The sequence below is a fragment of the Glycine max genome, chromosome 18 (assembly GCF_000004515.6).
Source record: "Glycine max cultivar Williams 82 chromosome 18, Glycine_max_v4.0, whole genome shotgun sequence".
NCBI classification, from domain to species: Eukaryota; Viridiplantae; Streptophyta; class Magnoliopsida; order Fabales; family Fabaceae; genus Glycine; species Glycine max.
This window is the reverse complement of record NC_038254.2, coordinates 5,911,218-5,931,555: the sequence shown is the minus strand read 5'-3', so window position 1 is coordinate 5,931,555 and position 20,338 is coordinate 5,911,218. Positions and strand designations below refer to the sequence as shown.

The 20,338-nt window shown below is 31.2% G+C and overlaps 1 protein-coding gene and 1 pseudogene across 1 annotated transcript; one reads left to right on the top strand and one right to left on the bottom strand.

Annotated features, from left to right (window-relative positions):
• Window positions 1-2,824: 2,824 nt before the first annotated feature.
• LOC102662755 (uncharacterized) lies at window positions 2,825-6,077 on the bottom strand. The gene is made up of 3 exons (XM_026126786.2): window positions 5,933-6,077; window positions 5,701-5,761; window positions 2,825-3,421 (listed from the first exon to the last, which is right to left on the bottom strand). Exon 3 carries the CDS (start codon window positions 3,391-3,393, stop codon window positions 2,995-2,997), a length of 399 nt encoding a protein of 132 aa, XP_025982571.1. The 5' UTR covers window positions 3,394-3,421; window positions 5,701-5,761; window positions 5,933-6,077; the 3' UTR covers window positions 2,825-2,994.
• Window positions 5,964-13,430, top strand: LOC100783646 (beta-glucosidase BoGH3B-like; annotated as a pseudogene).
• The last annotated feature ends 6,908 nt before the right edge of the window (window positions 13,431-20,338 follow it).

Sequence of the window (20,338 nt, the reverse complement as noted above, 5' to 3'; positions counted from 1 at the left end):
TTAACTGAAGTAATATTTTTTTATAATTAGATTATTTTATTTTGAAGTTATTGTTGTTATGATTAATTATTTATAATATTTTTTTGTAGGTATATTTTGGTGTATGATGAATTCGGTTATAACAGTCTTATATTTCGAATGGAAGGGTATATGAAGAGAATGATGGTGTAAAGTTAGAAAATAATGAAATTATTTCTTTTATAACTTGTAGATTTTTAGTTTCAGAAAAATATGTTGCGTTGCAAATTTGTGATGACAAAGATGTTGAAACTATGATCGAAAATTTTCAACAACAAGAACAAATGTCAGTTATAGAATTGTACATAGAAAATGATGTTACTAGTGGTTCTACGTTTCATTCTATAAATTCTGTTAGATCATGTGGAAATAATTTATCTAATAATGAGTCGGAACCGCCAAGAAATGTAAGCAATTTAGATGATGATAAGATGATGATGATTATCTTGTGTCTAATTCATATGTTGAAGGGTCTTTAGATGAAGATGATATTGTTGATGATATATCTGATACAGATGATGAAGTCACCCATATGATTGAATCACTTACAATTGTTCAACCAAGAGAAGGTATATTTAATTAATTAAAAATAGTTGAATACATTAATCATTTTATAACAATTATATTTAATGGTAAATAAATATTTTTGTGATATTGACATGAATTTTATTTTTTTAACTATTAGGTGTAGAAGGAATTCATAATCCATTTTGGAATGATGTTTTGCATTATAACAATATCAATTGGGGTCATCCTGATGAGGAGAATATTTGCGGTTTGAAGCCATCGAGTTTTAATATTGGGCAAGAATTATATGTTGGTATGAATTTTGATAGTAAAGATGCGGTAAAAAATGCACTGAAACAATATGTTATGAATGTGCATCAAAGTTTTAAAGTTCTTGAAACCAAATCACACAAATATATCGTTTGTTGCCCGAATAAAAGCGCAGAATGTCGTTGCCCTTTTAATATGAGGGTAATTTTATCTAAAAAAACTTATTCATGGAAAGTGACACAATGGGGTGGATCATACACATGTATGAATATGAGTGTGACACAAGATCATAGCAAGCTTGATTCAGATTTAATTGACACTTATGTAGTAGGTACGTTTTTAATGTTCATATTATCGTATTTTTGCATTTTTTGTTATTTAAATTTTTTTATTTTATTAACAAGCATGATTAGAGAAAATTCATCAATAAAAATTTCTTTGATTCAAGAAAGGATAAACAATGAATTTGCCTATAAGATTTCGTACAAAAAAACATGGATATCGAAACAAAAAGCAATTGCAATTGAATATGGCGATTGGGAAGAGTCATATGTCAAACTTTCATTGTGACTAAAACACATGCAAAAATAATTCTTCTAGATCATATTTTCAAATATTGCATGACAATTTTATTGTTGGGAATAGGGTGAGTCGTGAACACCATCAGTTTCATAGAGTATTTTAGACGTTCGATCAATGTAAAGAGACTTTTAATTATTGTAAGTCAATCATACAAGTTGGCGGCACACATTTATACAGGAAATACCGTGGGACCCTGTTAATGGCTACATCACAAGATGGAAATGGTGGTGTTCTTCCTCTAGCATTCATCGTCGAAGGTGAAACGTTAACAGCGTGATCATGGTTTTTGGCACACTTGCGTGAACACGTGATAAATAAAAATGGTATTTATCTCATATATGATCGTCATGCGAGTATAAAGTCTAATGTTGCTAACGAAGCACTTGGTTGACAACCTCCCCATGCTTATCATGTTTACTACTTTACTACGTCCGACACATAACAAGCAATTTCAATCGCAAATTCAACAATGTCAAACAAAAAGAAATGTTGAAGAAATTGAGTAAGATTTAATTTATAATATGATGTTAATTTAAGTATCATATATACTTAAAATTGTTGTTGCTAACTAATTTTATGCAGGCTACACTCCTTGCAAACATATATTTGATCAAAATTTAGAAAAATTTCGTCAATTGAGTCCAGTCATAGTAACACGAATTGATCGCATTTCAAAGGAAAAATGGACCATGACTTATGATAAAAAATGACGTAGATATGGTCACATGACAACCAACCTCTCAAAATGTGTAAATAAGGTATTGAAGAATTGTCGCAACATACCGATAACAGCTTTGGTGAAATCAACGTATGGTTGGTGTCGAAAGTACTTTGTTGATCGTGGTCGCCAAGCCCAAAGACAATTAAATGCAGGACAATTATATTGTTTTAAGGTTGTTAAAGAACTTAAAAAAAAAAGTTTGTTCGCACATTGTCCACATCTTTGATATCCACTTGACAATGGTTGAAGTAGAGGAGACATTCAATCTTATAACACAACGTGACGAACAAAAGTGGTTAGTTAACCTGAATGACTATTATTGTCAATGCGGAAAGTATTCTGCACTTCACTATTCATGTTCACACATTATTGTTGTTTGTCGTTACGTGAGCATCAACTACTACTTCCAATATGTAGATCTTGTTTACACAAATGATCACATCTTAAAAGTTTACTCTGCACAATAGTGGTCTATTGGGAATGAAGCAACAATTCCTACTTCTGATGACTCATGGACACGTATCCCTGATCCAAGTACAATTCGTGAGAAAGGTCAGCCATAATCAACAAGGATAAGGAATGAAATGGATTGACTCGAACAATCTGAGCACCGACAAAAATGTAGTAGATGTGAAAGAGAAAGACACAATAGACATATGTTTAATGCAATCTGAATGTGAAAGTTGTTAAATTAATTGATTTATGTATTTTGTTTGTCTACTCTAATGAAATGGTAGCTATCCATGATCAGTTTGTTTTTATAATTATTTATTATTATATTTTTGTGCGCGACATAAACTACATCCATTACTAAATATTCATAACATAAACGATAATAGAAATCTAAAATTTAAATTAAAAACATACAATAAAATATTTAAATAGTAATATGAAAATCAATCGTCATGATGTCCGTGATGATGTGAGGATGTGCCGCATGAGTGTTCCCATATTCGTGCTTGTTTATCAGAATTTCTTCTACCATGATATCTCCCCTCTTCAACTTGGTCAGCCTCAGGACTTGGAGCATCATGTTGTTGTGAAGGGGTCATAGTAGGCCATGAAAAATTGGGATATGTCTTCGTAACACCACCTAATGAATGTTCGCTTGCAGAAGTATCACTTTGATGACCTTCGGATCGATAATGATACATCTGTGCCGGATACTGAGTAAATGGACCATGTGACACAGGTTCAATGATTCTCTCTTGCTCTTCAGATAAAATGGTTAATTTCTCCACATACGGCACTAGATCATCCACTGTCCATGTATTTCTCCCTTGTGGAGACACCATGTACTGCAATGCCCTCTGCAACTTCAGCCTGCAATTATTTTTAGAACATATTAATGGACTAAAATTTCATAAATAAATTGAACTTAAATATTCAAAAAAAAGATTTAAAAATACCAATGTAGCTGTCTTTGCATTCTTAGGGTCAACAAACATCTTCGTTTTTCGCCTATACCACACCATATAATCGGAGTTAAAGCTCAGTGGACCTTCTTGTCGAGGATAACCATCTACCCTAAAATCAACCTGATTGTTCCATTGACTGATTATTGGGCCTAACAGTTGCTCCCAATTTTCATCATGTTTTCCTTTCAATGAAATGTCATGAATATTAGAGGGTTGCGAAGGACACAATGGAATTAGTTGTTGCATCCCAAATTGTCTCAACACTCTATCAGGTTGGTGCCACTCAATAACTTGAAAACAAATTAGTGGCACCACCGCACACCACGTTACATCTCCAACTAAACAAATTGGGGGCAACAGTGACATAACATTTGTTGTGTAAGGCTCCCACACAAACTGCATATAATTCCAATGTTGTTTATTTTCAATGAAATATGACATATTATTTATTATGTAACAAATACATTGACATGTTCTTATCTCATGTCGTTTCATGATATCTAATTTGTGACGAAAAACTATCAAATCTTCATTGCCAATATGTTGATTTCCATGTCGTAGTCACCTTAAAAAAATTATAAATTAATATACATTACATTATTATCTATTTTGAACTTAAATCTAATTTTTTAAACGACTACCCTGTGCCCGAGTGGTTTATTTTCGACTGGGGGAGGAGTCCTCTTTGGAGCCAAAGTTATACATCGTTCCCACGCCCACATTTGTATTAAGATGCACATACCTCCAATTGATTTAGTTTTATAATCGGTGGCACTGCACATCTCTCTATATAAATAAGCAAGAACGGCAGATCCCCATGCATATGTGCTGCACTCTCTAAAGTCACGTAAAAATTGTAGGTATCTTAGGGAAACTTTGTTACTGCTTTTATCAACAAATAGGACACCTCCTATGAATCTAAGGATCCATGCACGGGTAAACCTTTGCAGTTGTTGTACGTCACCGTCATGGTTGTTTAATTGTGAAAAATGTTGAGCCAACCAACTTAGTTTAACCACACTGCCTTGAAGTTCGCCTTCCTGTGGTCTGACTCCTAGTAATTTTTCACATAAATCAGTCCAATTAAGATTTGTTGGACCAATTACTGGTGTTCCATCAACACAGAGACCTAATAAAATAGAGACATCTTGAAGAGTAATAGTGCATTCTCCGCATCTCAGATGAAAAGTATGTGTTTCCGGTCTCCATCTTTCTATCAAGGCACTAATTAATGTCGCATTTATTTTTAAATATCCCATTTTCATAATCCAATAAAAACCAGATTGACGGAGTAGAGGAATAATTCCTTCTGGTATTTGTTCTTGACCCTGATATATGGGGACAACTCGTCTAATGTGTAATTTTCTATCTTCTTCCCCATTCCAAATATATTGTTAAACATGCTTATTTTGCATCCACAACACGTTACCATCAATTGAACCAGATTTAATTTTTATATTTGATGAAGATGATGAAGAAGATGTCATTAATACTGCAAAATAAAATATAATACAATAAGTGACAAAAAGATTATAAAATATTTGTACATAATATAATAAAATTAAGTATATTTATAAAAAATAAATTATATATATATATATATATATATATATATAATATTAATGATACAATAAATATATTATACAAAATAAATTAAAATACATACACAAAAGCTAAACTAATAATAATACAATAAACATTATAAAAATTAAATTCAAGCACAAAATTAATAAATAAATAACAAAATATATAAATATAAACAGAATAATAACTTAACATAAATACTTTTATAATATTAACATATTAAATAATAAACTAATACCAAAATATATATGTAACAAAATTAAGAACAACATAACATACATGTATAAAAAAATACATCAAAATTATATTTATAAAAAATACATACATACAAGATAAGATATAAATAAATTTAGTCATACAAAATAAATATATGATACACCTTTATAATAAAAAAATTAAATAATAACAATATAAAAAATACATATAAAAATTGAGAAAATGAATATAAAAAATATATTATCAACGTTTGATTAACACCAAGATATCAACAACAAAGGAAATAACTGGGGAAAGAAATGTTTCATTACCACCTATGTTAACAAAATAATAACATAGTATAAACACAAAGAATACATATAGAAATTGGGATAAATATATTACCAATGTTTTGTTAACACCAACAAGGTAAGAAATGACGGTGGAAGAAATGTTTCGCTTCCACCTATACAAACAAAATAATAACACAACATCAAAACCTTTATAATATTAACATATTAATAATATATAAATAATAAAATACATGTATAAAAACATATTATGCACAATTACAAAAATAATTTCAATAACAATAATATAAAAATTGAAATGGATAAAAAATATACATATATATTACCAGTACCAACACTCTGGAGATACAAGCGTTTCACCACTACAACCACCAGCGGAATAAGACCCACGAATTTTGAAGGTAGAAAAACTAGAAAAATTTTAAGGTAGAAAAATTTTGTTGAATGCAGAAAGTGAGTATTCTGGACCAGGAAAAGTTGTTATATACAGGGGAAGGAAAGAGGATGGGAGTCGAAATTTAAAGGGAGTTGATTAATTTGGCTCCTACCTTCAGCGAAACAATGATCAAACACTGGCTCCTATTTACTGCACGCTGAAACGCTCCGCCTGCAACCTGACCCCTACGCTGCACGCTGCACGCTGCTGAGCTACGCTAAAACAATGATGCAAACACTGGCCCCTATTCACTGTACGCTGCAACGCTACGCCTGCAACCTGACCCTACGCTGCACGCTGCTGAGCTACGCTGACACAACAGAAGTATGGCTCCTGTTTCACCAGTACTGATGGCGGGTCATCCTGCTGATGATTCGCTACTGGCAACGGCGAAATGCTTGAAGTCAATTAGCCTTGTGTGTGTGTCTGCAAGAGGACACCAAATTGAGTTCTGTTCTGGTATGTTGTGTTCATCGTTTGTTTGTTGCCTACAGAAACATTAACACGCTCACTCCCTAACCATCTTCAAGTTCAACCAAGGAGCCATGGCTTGCGTGTACAAGAATCCCGAAGAGCAAATTGAAGCTCGTGTGAAGACCTTCTTTCCCGCATGACTCTGAGGGAGAAGATTGGTCAGATGACCCAATTTGAGCGCACTGTTGCTACCTCTTCTGCCATTAGAGATCTCTCCATTGGTACACACACCTTAATTTTTTTCTCCACTTTGTCATTTTCTGCAGGGTTTCAACTTGTTGGAGGTTGGAATGAATTTGAGAGACCCCGATTGAGAGTGTGTCTTAAAAAATGAGAAATTTGATGTTTGTATGTGTAATTGTGCCACCCATTTTGTGCAAGCTTTGAACTTGTTGGAGGTTGGAATGAATTTGAGAGACCCCAATTGAGAGTGTGTCATAAAATGGGAAATTTGATGTTTGTCTGTGTAATTGTGCAAGCTTTGAACTTATAGGATTTTGAAATGAATTTGAGGGACCCCAATTGAGAGTGCGTCTTGAAAATGGAACTTGGGCGATGTTTGTGTATCAATGTATTACATGTTCCATTTGTGTCTACATTTTGTTCAAGCTTTGAACCTGTTGGAATTTGAAATGAATTTGAAGGGGGGCATTTGAGAGCGTGCCTTAAAAATGGGAACTTTGCAGTGTAGTGTGTTTGGTTCAAAAATTGGATGAGGGGAAATAAGGGGGCTAAAATACCCTCCTGGCCTCCTCTGCCATCTTTGCCTTCCCTCCTTCATATTGGGGAATTTGGAGGAGAGGAAAAATGGTCTATAACTTTTAGACGTGAGATTTTATTTTATCTCTCATCTTCTCATATTTTCCCTCCCCGTCTTTCCTTTAAACCAAACACCCTGTTGATGTCTCTTGTGTGTGCTTGTATTGTTTTGGATTGGACCCTTCTTTGGCGTTTGATTATTTGTGCACTTTATAGAGAGCTTACTTAGTTCTGGTGGCAGTGCACCATTTGAAAGTCGTCTGATTGGGCTGATATGGTGGATGGCTTTCAAAAATCAGCTTTTCAGTTGCGACTGGGAATACCTCTCATCTATGGGATTGGTGCAGTTCATGGTAATAATAGTGTCTATAGTGCTACCATATTTCCTCACAATATTGGCCTTGGAGCTACTAGGTTAGTACTCACTTTTCTTTGTGCTTTTAAACTCAATTAGCAAAGCTTAATAATATTACAGTGGAATGGCTCTCCTGTACAGAAGAGAGGGGAATGCACTAAAATGCAAGATGCTAACTTCATCAGAAATTGTGCTGCAATAATTTTGCCGGATATGCCGAATTACATTGGCATTGAGTTGATAAAGTAGTCCTCATTTTGCCATTGAAATCAAATCTTACTTTTCACTGCTGGCATGCTTTTAGGGACAGTGATTTAGTTCAAAGAATTGAAGCTTCACTGTAATTTTGCTCCGTGTGTGGCTGTTAGAAATTGCAATAAGCTAGTCATTCTATGCCTAGATGAGTTATGCCAGAGAGCTACATAGATCATGCTGCTTTTGCAAAGTAGAAACTAGAATCACTTGGATCTTCATTTTGTGCAAGTTTTTTAAATTTTGAAAATTTTGCAAGAAAACGAAGTTCTGCCCCTGGTGCACTCATTATTCACTAATCTTTGATGTTCATCAGTAAACTCAGTATATATTTTGCATGACAGTGACAACACTTCCCAAGAATCCTGGACTTTTCAATCAATTCTCATAGATTGTACCAGTTCTATAGATTTATGAATTTTTTCTTTAAATACCTGTTGATGTGTATTATTACATTTATCCAAAAATATTTGCATATCTGTCTCTAAATCAGTTCCAAACAGGAGTTAAAACAAGAAGGATGATCAAAATATATCTATATCTTGCATATTTTTCCTTTCATTTTTCTTCTATTTAAGTTTCAATATCTTAACAATAACGGAATGGCAATTCTCTTGGTTAAATATCCAGGTCTTGAAAGATCCTAGATGGGGAAGATGCAATAAGTGTTATAGTGAGGATACTGAAATAGTCAGAAAGATGACTTCCATTGTTTCAGGTTTGCAAGGCCAGCCTCCACAAGGACATGAACATGGATATCCTTTTGTAGCTGGAAGGTAGGCAAAAGCCATTCATATAAATAACAAAATATTTTTGTTCAACAGTATTGAAAATTAACTATTATTGTCCCAATAACCATTTATATTGACACTTGACGGCAGGACAGCATTTGTTCTATCTTGTTCTTATTTATTGTCTTTATATATCATTTTCTATAATTCACATTTTAGGAAGGGATTTTTTTTCCCTTTTAAACCTTTCCCCTTTTGTTAAGTTGTAAAATATGATTTCCCTGAAGTTTTCAAGCTATTAATATTTTGTTACCTGTTTTCTCTTTTGTATGTTTTCCTATTTCTTCATTCTGCTCATGGCATAAACTTTTAATTATTTTGAAAAACTTTACCAAAATTAATTATTATACATTTTCTTTATCAATATTGTCATCTTATGTTCAAGTTATACTTCAGGAACAATGTCATTGCATGTACCAAGCATTTTGTTGGAGATGGAGGTACCTACAAAGGTGTAAATGAGGGAAATACTATATTATCTTATGAAGACTTAGAGAGAATCCACATGGCACCTTACTTAGACTGCATTTCCCAGGGAGTTTCAACCATTATGGCCTCCTATTTTAGCTGGAATGGACACAAACTCCATGCTGACCATTTTCTTATAACTGAAATCTTGAAAGATAGCTAGGTTTTAAGGTAAAATACCCCTGATAAATCTATCTCCTTATCACTGGATAATTTTCAAGTTGCATTTGCATCAATATGCTTGAAAAATATGTTTCCCAATTTTATACATTAGTAGATATTTTCTGTATGTTACGGATTAAGACCAAAAGCATTTCCCCATTTTATGTTCTTACTTTTCATGTTGAAAAGATGGAGGGAGGCTCTTCATGTTTTCTTTTGATTAGATATAAAATGTTAAAAACTATTCAAGAGCCTCCACTTATTAGCTTAAGCTTTTAAGATAATTGTCCCTTGACGCAATACCAGAGCTTCTTTGGCTAATAGTATGTCTGCATTTGTGGTAGGAGCCTAGTCTCAAATCCCCATTTAAGAGACAACACTGATTTTGTCCAGAAAAGAATGTTCAGTTGTTTTAAAAATGATTTTGTTCCTAATTAAAAGCATGATAGACTAGAAATGGAAAATTATAGCTTTTGTGTTGGGTTCAAAAGTTTACACTTAAGTTATACTACAAACTTTTTGAGATAAAAGTTTTCAAACATAAAAATCACTTCACTTTAACAATAAACAATTTTGTAAAATCAAGATCATTCAAGAATCAAAATCAAGTTTGTAAATGCTCACAGCTCACCCAAAACATACTCTAAGTAGTCAAGGATTCAATCCTTACCGTCCCTACTCTTATAATAAAAAATGATTTTCAGAAGATGGTATAATAGGCCTGAAAATTGTCTACACTTCAAGTCCAAAAAGATCACGTGAGAAGAGGTGTGGTAGATATAAAAATCATCCCCAAGCTTCATCCACCTAACAACTTAAGCTTTTAGAACAATTGGTCCTTGACAATTTCAGGAAAGTTGTAATAAGATATGATAACAATAACTGAAATTGTGTTTCATTTTCTTATGTTTCTGGTTTTGATTATAACATTTTTTTAACCTAGTGCTACACCATTGCTGTTATAGGGTTTTGTGATATCTGACTGGGAAGGACTTGACCAACTGTGCGAGCCTCATGGATCAGATCATCGGTACTGCATCTCCTCTGCCGTCAATGCCAGAATTGACATGGTATAGATCTTCGGTTAAAAGAATCTTTTATCATAGTGTGCTTTTCTTAATCTGTTTCCATCTATTCATTAAAATATGCAGGTGATGGTGGCTTTTAGATTCAAAGTTTTCATTGAAGAGTTGGCGTCTCTAGTTGAATGAGGGGAAGTACCTATCAGCAGAATTGATGATGCTGTTGAGCGAATTTTGAGAGTAAAGTTCGCTGCTGGTCTTTTCGAATTTCCGTTAAGTGACAGATCTTTGTTAGATATAGTTGGTTGCAAGGTAAGCAATAACTCTGCACATAGTGAATTTCTATTTCCCATTGTTTAGGCTTAGTTTTCATTTGAGGATTTAAATATATTTCTATTTCCGATGAAGAATGTTAAATCATAATCTAGTTTTATACCCATAGGAGTTTCCCACACATCATCAGAAAGATTATTTCTCTAGCTTCTTATGGATGGATTACTTTGTTTTAGTATTTTTTGCTTTCACAAATTCTCCTAATATATGGAAAAATCTATCCTTATATGCTAGTGACTCAATTTTCCATACTCCTTTCCTTATGGATGAAGTATTTTTTGTTTTAGTATTCATTGCCTTCACAAATTCTCCTAATATATGGAAAAATCTATCCTTATGTGGAAATACAACAGTGTTCAAGAATGACACTTTTTGTGATAGTGAATAGTGATTCAATTTTCCCTACTCCTTTGCATATTGTATTTTTCCTTATGTGGAAATACAACAGTGCTCAAGAATGACACTTTTTGTCAGACAATTTCCATCATTTTTTGTCTCTGACTGTTTCATGTGAATTTTTGTTCAATTTTAAAATATTAACATCATTGCAACTAGTGGCGTAACCATAGACTACTGTTGCTAACCTGTGTGCTTATTTAAATAAATAGAAGCAAGCAATTGAAAATTAATTCTTCTCCTATATGGTTCACTTTTGATCCACTTTCAGAAAATTATACATTTGGCGTGAAAAAAAATTACTCTAGAGGGTATAGAACATTCCCCTCCTCGAATATAAAGTGGTAAAATATATATATATATATATATATATATATATATATATATATATATAGAAATGGATCAACAGGAAACATAAATGGTAGTATTCTAGATCAGATATTTAGTTCTCTCGCAATAATTACAACTTATGGTATGGCATTGGACATATTTCAGTTTAGGAATGAATAAACCAGAAAAATGATTAATCAAGCAAATATCTTAACCTTCTATGATTAACCAATCTATTGGCTAATCATACTAAATTAGAAATATTTCCCAAGGTGTCCTGAATTTAATTCTCCTAAATATGTATGAGGTAATAATATAAAGGGATGGAAAGTCTATTTTTGTGAGAGCTCTAGGAAACATAAATGCTTCAACTTAGATCACTAAAGTCAAGGGATCTTGATAAAGAACACAAATTAGTAACACTTACTCCTTTTTACATTTATATTATAATTAATTAATTATGCTCTTCCCATTTCATGGCATTTTAAGTTTCTGTATTCCCTGATTAATTGTTTGTTAGTATCATGACTTGTTGAAAATTTTAAGTCCATTTAAACATAATACTATTTCTCCAGCTACATAGAGATCTAGCACGCAAAGCAGTTCAGAAGTCCTTGGATCTGTTGAAAAATGGAAAAGATCCTAGCAAACCTTTTCTTCCATTGATCAGGAATGCTAAGAGAATGCTTGTTGCTGGAACACGCGCCGATGATCTTGGATATCAATGTAGAGGTTGGACTAAAGCTTGGTATGGAATGAGTGGGCGGATCACAGATGGTAAGCCATTCTTTTTTTCTTGTTTTTCCAAAGTTTTTTATTGACTTTCAAAATCAGAGAAACTTTGTTTCTTCTCCATGGTAGTGTAGAACTTGGATGATATTGTTTGGCTTCTTAGGTAGAGTAATTGTTTCTGATTTTATAAATCTAGAAATTCATTTGGTCTATCATTCCCTCCCAAGTCTCAAGCATAGGTTTTCTCCATCCTTGTCTTCAATACATATTCATGGAGAACATGGTTGTTACATGTGTCTCACATCTTTCCTTCTTTACAATATTCTTTGTTTATTTTCCTTGTTAAACATGGTTGTTACATGTGTCTCACACCTTACCATTTCAGAGACTACAATTTTGGATGTTGTGCAGGCAACTGTGGGAGCTGAAACAGAAGTTACATACGAGAAATATCCGTCGATTTACACCATAGAACGTCATGAATTCTCTTTTGCAATTGTAGCTGTTGGTGAAGCTCCATATGCTGAGACCTGGGGTGACAATTCAGAGCTTACAATCCCCGTAAATGGTGCTGATATCATAAGCCTAGTTGCTGACCAAATCCCAACTCTGGTTATTTTGATATCTGGAAGACGTTTAGTCTTAGAGCCACGGCTATTGGAAAAGATTGATGCCCTTGTTGCTGCTTGGTTGCCAGGAAATGAAGGAGAGGGAATTATAGATGTCATCTTTTGCAGTCATGACTTCAAAGATAAACTACCAGTGACTTGGTTTAGAAGAGTTGAACGGCAAATTTCCCAAATTGGGGTTGTTTCTAAACATATTCCTGAGGGTGCTATTTTTCGACGTAACCTCCATGCATAGCGCCACCACCAATGGCGCTTTTGCCAGGGACGTGTCACGTGGCGCTGGTGTCGCCATTCTCACAAGTGCCTTGCCTTTTGTCTACGTGGCATTGAAAACACCAGCACTAATGGCGAGTTGGTCATGGCTCCAGTCAAACGCGAGACCCTAGGGTTGCAGCGTTGTAGAGTGCAGGTCAGGGTTGTAGCGACGCAGAAGCAGCAGGTCAGTGGTGAGGGACGCGTCATTGGGTATTGCGAGTTGCATAAAGGAGGCGCCATTCCCTCCAGCGATTTGCTTCTCTCCATTGCGCTGTCACTCCTCACTCCTCATACTTCAACTTTCATCTTCTTATTTAAAAAGCTTGGTTCATTTGGTTCCTAGTGCTTCTTTGGTTCATTGTTGTTATTTGGATTTCTTGGTAAGTATTTTTTAACTGATAATAAATTTTAGGTGTGTTTAGATTATAAATTTTAGGTGTTATATGTTACATATGTTTAAGTTAGGTTTGTTTTATATGTTATATCTTATGTATCTCTAGGTGGTAGTTATAAATTTTAAGTAATAATTTGAAATATTAATATTATTTGTGTTATATGTATATGTTATAATTTTAGTTAGTATGTTATTATTTGTATTATAGGATATATTAGATTTAGTTGATTTGTTAATATTATTAGTTTGAGTTCTTAATTTTATATAGTAGATTAGATTTAGTTTAAATTTTTTATATGATAGATTAGGAATAGTTTTAGATAATGTAAGTTATTAATGTTATATGGTAGATTAGGAATAGTTTAAATTTTTATATGGTAGATTAAGTTTAGTTAAAAAAATTTATATAATAAATTAAAAATAGTTTTAGTAACTTATTAATTTTATATTAGGTTTAGTTTAAATTTTTTATATGGTACATTACATTTAGTTTAAATATATCATATGATAAATTAGGAATAATTTAAATTTTTATATGGTAGATTAGGTTTAGTTAAAATTTTTTAACTAATAGATTAAATATAATTTTAGATTTCGTAACTTATTAATTTTAGATTAAGTCTAGTTTAAATTTTTTATATGGTACATTATATTTAGTTTAAATATTTGATATGATAAATTAGGAATAATTTAAATTTTTATATGGTAGATTAGGTTTAGTTAAAAAAATTTATATAGAAGATTAAAAATAATTTTAGGTTTCGTAACTTATTAATTTTAGATTATGTTTAGTTTAAATTTTTTATATGGTACATTACATTTAGTTTAAATATTTGATATGATAAATTATGAATAGTTTAAATTTTTATATGGTAGATTAAGTTTAGTTAAAAAAATTTATATAGTACATTAAAAATAGTTTTAGGTTCTGTAACTTCTTAATTTTAGATTTGGTTTAGTTTAAATCTTCTACATGGTACATTATATTTAGTTTAAATATTTGATATGATAAATTAGTAATAGTTTTAGGTACTATAAATTTTAAATTAGATAACAATTAAGTTATTTATATTATGTTAGTTTGAGTTATTATTAGTTTGATATAGTATGTTTAAATTAGAATAGTTTAACGTATTTTAAGTTATTAATTTTGTATATTAAATTATTTTACTCGTAAGTATTTTAAGTTATAAATATATGTATATATATTATTTTAATTTTTAATTATAAATATAAAAATTTTGTTATATATTTAAATTTATATTTATATGTAATTTAATTTATTCATAAAATATATATGAATTAAATTATTTGTATAATATATTTTGTTATTAAAATTAAAAAAATAATTTGTTATTTATGTAAAGTTGTGTTTGGATGTGATTTAATTTAGAAAGTATGTTTAAATTTTATTATTTATTTTATTGTATTATATTTTATTTTGCAGGATCAATGACATCTTCGTCGTCATACTCATCAAATATACAAATTAGGTCTAATCCAATTGATGGTGAGGTTTTGTGGATGTAACCTAAGTATGTTTCAGAACATGTTTGGAATGAGAAACCAGACAGAAAATTACACATCAGACGAGCAGTCTCGACGTACCAAGGTGAAGAACAAATACCAAAGAAAATTGTTCATCTGCTTAGACAATCTGAATTTTATTGGATAATGAAGATGAGATACCTAAAAATAAATGCGGCCTTAATCCGTGCGTTGATTGAAAGATGGAGGCCCGAAACACACACCTTTCACTTGAGATGCGGAGAGACTACCATTACTCTTCAACATGTGTCAGTTTTATTAGGTCTTCGTACTGACGGGAACCATTAATTGGTTCAACAAATCTTGATTGATTAGGAGTCAGATCATAGAAAGACGAACTTGAAGACAATGTGATTAGGAGTCAGATCACAGAAAGATGAACTTGAAGACAGTGTGGTAAAATTAAGTTCACTGGCTTTCTCTTCACATTAATGTGAAGAGAAAGCCAGTGAACTTAATTTTACTTAATTTTACCACACTGTCTTCAAGTTCATCTTTCTGTGATCTGACTCCTAATCACATTAATGTGAAGAGAAAGCCAGTGAACTTAATTTTACCACACTGTCTTCAAGTTCATCTTTCTGTGATCTGACTCCTAATCACATTGTCTTCAAGTTCGTCTTTCTATGATCTGACTCCTAATCAATCAAGATTTGTTGAACCAATTAATGGTTCCCGTCAGTACGAAGACCTAATAAAACTGACACATGTTGAAGAGTAATGGTAGTCTCTCCGCATCTCAAGTGAAAGGTGTGTGTTTCGGGCCTCCATCTTTCAATCAACGCACGGATTAAGGCCGCATTTATTTTTAGGTATCTCATCTTCATTATCCAATAAAATTTAGATTGTCTAAGCAGATGAACAATTTTCTTTGTTATTTGTTCTTCACCTTGATACGTCGAGACTGCTCGTCTGATGTGTAATTTTCTGTCTGGTTCCCCATTCCAAACATGTTCTGAAACATACTTAGGTTACATCCATAAAACGTCACCATCAATGACCTAGTTTGTATATTTGATGAGTATGACGACGAAGATGTCATTGATCTTGCACAATAAAATATAATACAATAAAATAAATAATAAAATTTAAACATATTTTCTAAATTAAATCACATCCAAACACAACTTTACATAAATAACAAATTATTTTTTTAATTTTAATAACAAAATATATTATACAAATAACCTAATTCATATATATTCTACAAATAAATTAAATTACATACAAATATAAATTTAAATATATAACAATTTTTATATTTGTAACTAAAATTTAAAACAATTAATAACTTAAAATACTTACGAGTAAAATAATTTATTATACAAAATTAATTATTTAAAATACGTTAAATTATTCTAATTTAAACATACTATATGAAACTAAAACTAACGTAATATAAATTATTTAATTGTTACCTAATTTATAATTTACAATACCTAAAATTATTTCTAATTTATCATATTTAAACTAAATATAATGTACTATGTAAAAGATTTAAACTAAATTTAAAATTAATAAGTTACGGAACCTAAAATTATTTTTAATGTATTATATAAAAAATTTTAACTAAACCTAATCTACCATATAAAAATTTAAACTATTCTTAACTTATCATATTAAATATTTAAACTAAATGTAATGTACCATATAAAAAATTTAAATTAAACCTAATCTAAAATTAATAAGTTACGGAACCTAAAATTATTTTTAATCTTCTATATAAAATTTTTTAACTAAATCTAATCTACCATATAAAAATTTAAATTATTTCTAATTTATCATACCAAATATTTAAACTAAATGTAATGTTCCATATAAAAAATTTAAACTAAACCTAATCTAAAATTAATAAGTTAGGAACCTAAAACTATTTTTAATGTATTATATAAATTTTTTTAACTAAACCTAATCTATCATATAAAAATTTAAATTATTCTTTATTTATCATATAAAAAATTTAAACTAAACCTAATCTAAAATGAATAAGTTACAAAACATAAAACTATTTTTAATCTACTATATAAATTTTTTTAACTAAACCTATTCTACCATATAAAAATTTAAACTATTCCTAATCTACCATATAACATTAATAACTTACATTATCTAAAATTATTCATAATCTACCATATAAAAAATTTAAACTAAATCTAATCTACTATATTGAATTAAGAACTCAAACTAATAATATTAACAAATCAACTAAATCTAATATATCCTATAATACAAATAATAACATATTAACTAAAATTATAACATATACATATAACACAAATAATATTATTATTTCAAATAACTACTTAAAATTTATAACTACCACCTAAAGATACATAAGATATAACATATAAAACAAACATAACCTAAACATACGTAACATATAACACCTAAAATTTATAATTTAAACACACCTAAAATTTATTATCAGTTAAAAAATACTTACCAAGAAATCCAAGTAACAACAATAAACCAAAGAAGCACTACGAATCAAGCTTTCTGAATAATCGCTGGAGGGAATGACATCTCCTTTATGCAGCTCACAATACCCAATGGCGCGTCTCTCACCCCTGACCTGCTGCCCCTGCGTCACTGCAACCCTAACCTGCTGCACTCTGCAATGCTGCAACCCTAAGACCTTGCATTTGACTAGAGCCATGACCAACTCACCATTAGTGCTGGCATTTTCAATGTCACGTAGACAAAAGGCAAGGCGCTGGTGGGAATGGCGCGTGGCACGTCCCTGGCGTAAGCGCCACTGGTGGTGACGCCATGCATGGAGGTTACGTCGAAAAACAGCACCCCTCAGAACTGTTTAAAAACAACCCATTTGAGAAATAAGTTTCTAAAAGAACCCCAATTTGGGGAATTTGCCAGAGTTGAACAGCTTGATCAACCAATTGATGGAGCTAATTCATGTGAACCATTATTTCCTCTTGGTTTTGGGCTGACATATAACTAAACTAGGAGAATTTACATGAATAAGTACTAAGATAGGCAAGGACTTAATATAAGTAGACTTGCCCTCCATATTAGTTAATCAATCACCAGGGTACAATTGAGATGGGTAGAAATTGTGATAGCAATTCAGCGGATACCAAGACAGGCCCAATTACCTTAAGGAGTTTTTCTAAAGGTTATTGTAGCAGATGGCTTGATTCAACATAGTAGCTTCTAGAATCTGTTCCTTTGCTAGTTATCATTTTGCACGTTTTATTTTCATTACCTAAGTAGTGGCAATATTCAAAAATTTGTTATAACAAACTTCAGATATTTTGTAAGAGCAATCTATAAACAAGGAACAGAGTGAAGAGTGAATAATAAAGGTATCAGAAAATGCAAGATAAGGAACAGAGTGAATAAAGGTATCACAGTCCTATGTTGGTTGTATTTAACTTAGTTATGAAGATGGGCTGTTCTTTCTCATATGATATGGCCTCTACATTAGGGTTGCCTTATTTGTTCCCATATTATTGAAGATGCCGTTGGTAAAGGTGTTCACAATTTAGTTTGGATTGGCTTAAGTGGGAAAATAAATAACCAAGTTGAACAATGAGATTTACATAGTTTGAATTGGATTGTTTGATTCCATTTTTTATTTTCTTTTTAATGAAAAAAACACAATTATATCTCACAAGTTTAAACTAAAGTAATTAGGGTTTGGGAGTATTTTTATCCAGCATAATAATTTTGAAATATAAACTAATTATCCGAGCCTTCTAATATTCAATACCATCAATTTAAGCATACAACATAAATTCTAAACAAAAAAGAGACAAATCAAAATTACTAACAAATTTAGAATATATTATAAAAATATAATTAAGTTCAAATATGATAATCATATATCACGGGTTTGATTTGAATCAGTTTCAAAAAAAAGAAAATAAACATTCATCCAAATCAATCAATTTTCAAGTTAAAAAATCAACCTAAAAATAATTTTGACTTTTTTATTTTCTTCTTTCAGTTTGTTTGGTTGTAAATACTCTTAGCCTTTGGTACGGAAAAATTATTTTCTACTTTCTGTTTACTTTGTTTTTCCAACTCCAGCATTTTATGTGGATGTGTTTTGGAGACCGGGGGGACAAAGGCTATTTGACAATCACTACCTAGCCTTCTGTTACAAAAAGGCTATGTCTCAAATAGACTTTTGAAAACTAAGAGAATTGTAAATTAAAAAATTACATGACTATCTAATATCTTTTCAGATCCATTTTTTTTCCACGTAAATTGTATATAATAAGATAAGAAAGCATAGGATGATGGTAATTGGTAACACAAACGATTGAATCATAGAATATTACCGAAAGTTGTGTATTAAAAACATAGAAGTTACAAGAGTTTAGAATCTCTACACAATGGCTATCTAATAAAAACAAAATTCTCTGGACAATGAAAGTATCTTCTATAAAATTGGAAACAGAAATAGTACAAAATGAGGGCTAGTCTCACATCTATCATATTTTTATCATCAAAATAAAATAAAATAAAATAATCATATTCTCCTTCTTAACAATAGCATATCAGACTTGCTGCTTAATAAGGTTTCTTTGTATGGAATTGTCGAGTCTAAATAGTGAACATTCATATTCTTCCTCTGCTCCTTCATATCTCAAAGATGACTTTTCTAAATTATGGTTAAAAGTTACAATGCATATAATGGGGAAAATCATTGTACTGACTTACACTTGGTTGGTGTCCATGGTTTAATATGTCAAAAAATATTGTTCTTACATAAATATTTCCCCCTTTTCCTTTTATGCGGTGGTGACATTATATGCTTCATGATAGTTTCAGTTATAAAGGCTTCAAATATAAGCCTTAGTTACGGACCCAAAAAAAATTAAAGGCTTAGTGATGGAATAACTATAAAGGGTAAAATATTAGTTCACCTTTCACCTTTCACCTTTCTTGAAGTAGATTTACATGCTATGTTCAATCATATATAGAAACTCTATGAGACTATGACAGTGATAGAAAAATTAGGTCTTTCTATTATGTCATTAATCATTTTCTTGTTGTAGTTAGTTCTTGGTGGTCTCTAATAAAAGTTGTTGCTAACAATCAAAACCCTGGTTATTCTCATATCTGGATGTCCCTAGTCTATGACCAACAGAATTGGTATATGCTTTGTTATGACAATAAGTGCTCTTTGGCAAACTACAAGAATCAATTCCATTATAATGAAAAATCTGTGATTAATATTAATTTGGACACATGACAATCAAATTTTACGATTCAAAATTAATTATAACAAAATTATAATTTTACCACACTCTAAAATAAACGAACCCTAATAAGGCTAATGTCTAAGACTAAGTTTCATTTTCGGGCACCAATTTGTTATCCCTAGCATCATGTATGCTATAATTGATTGCCCTTTACAATTTGGATTA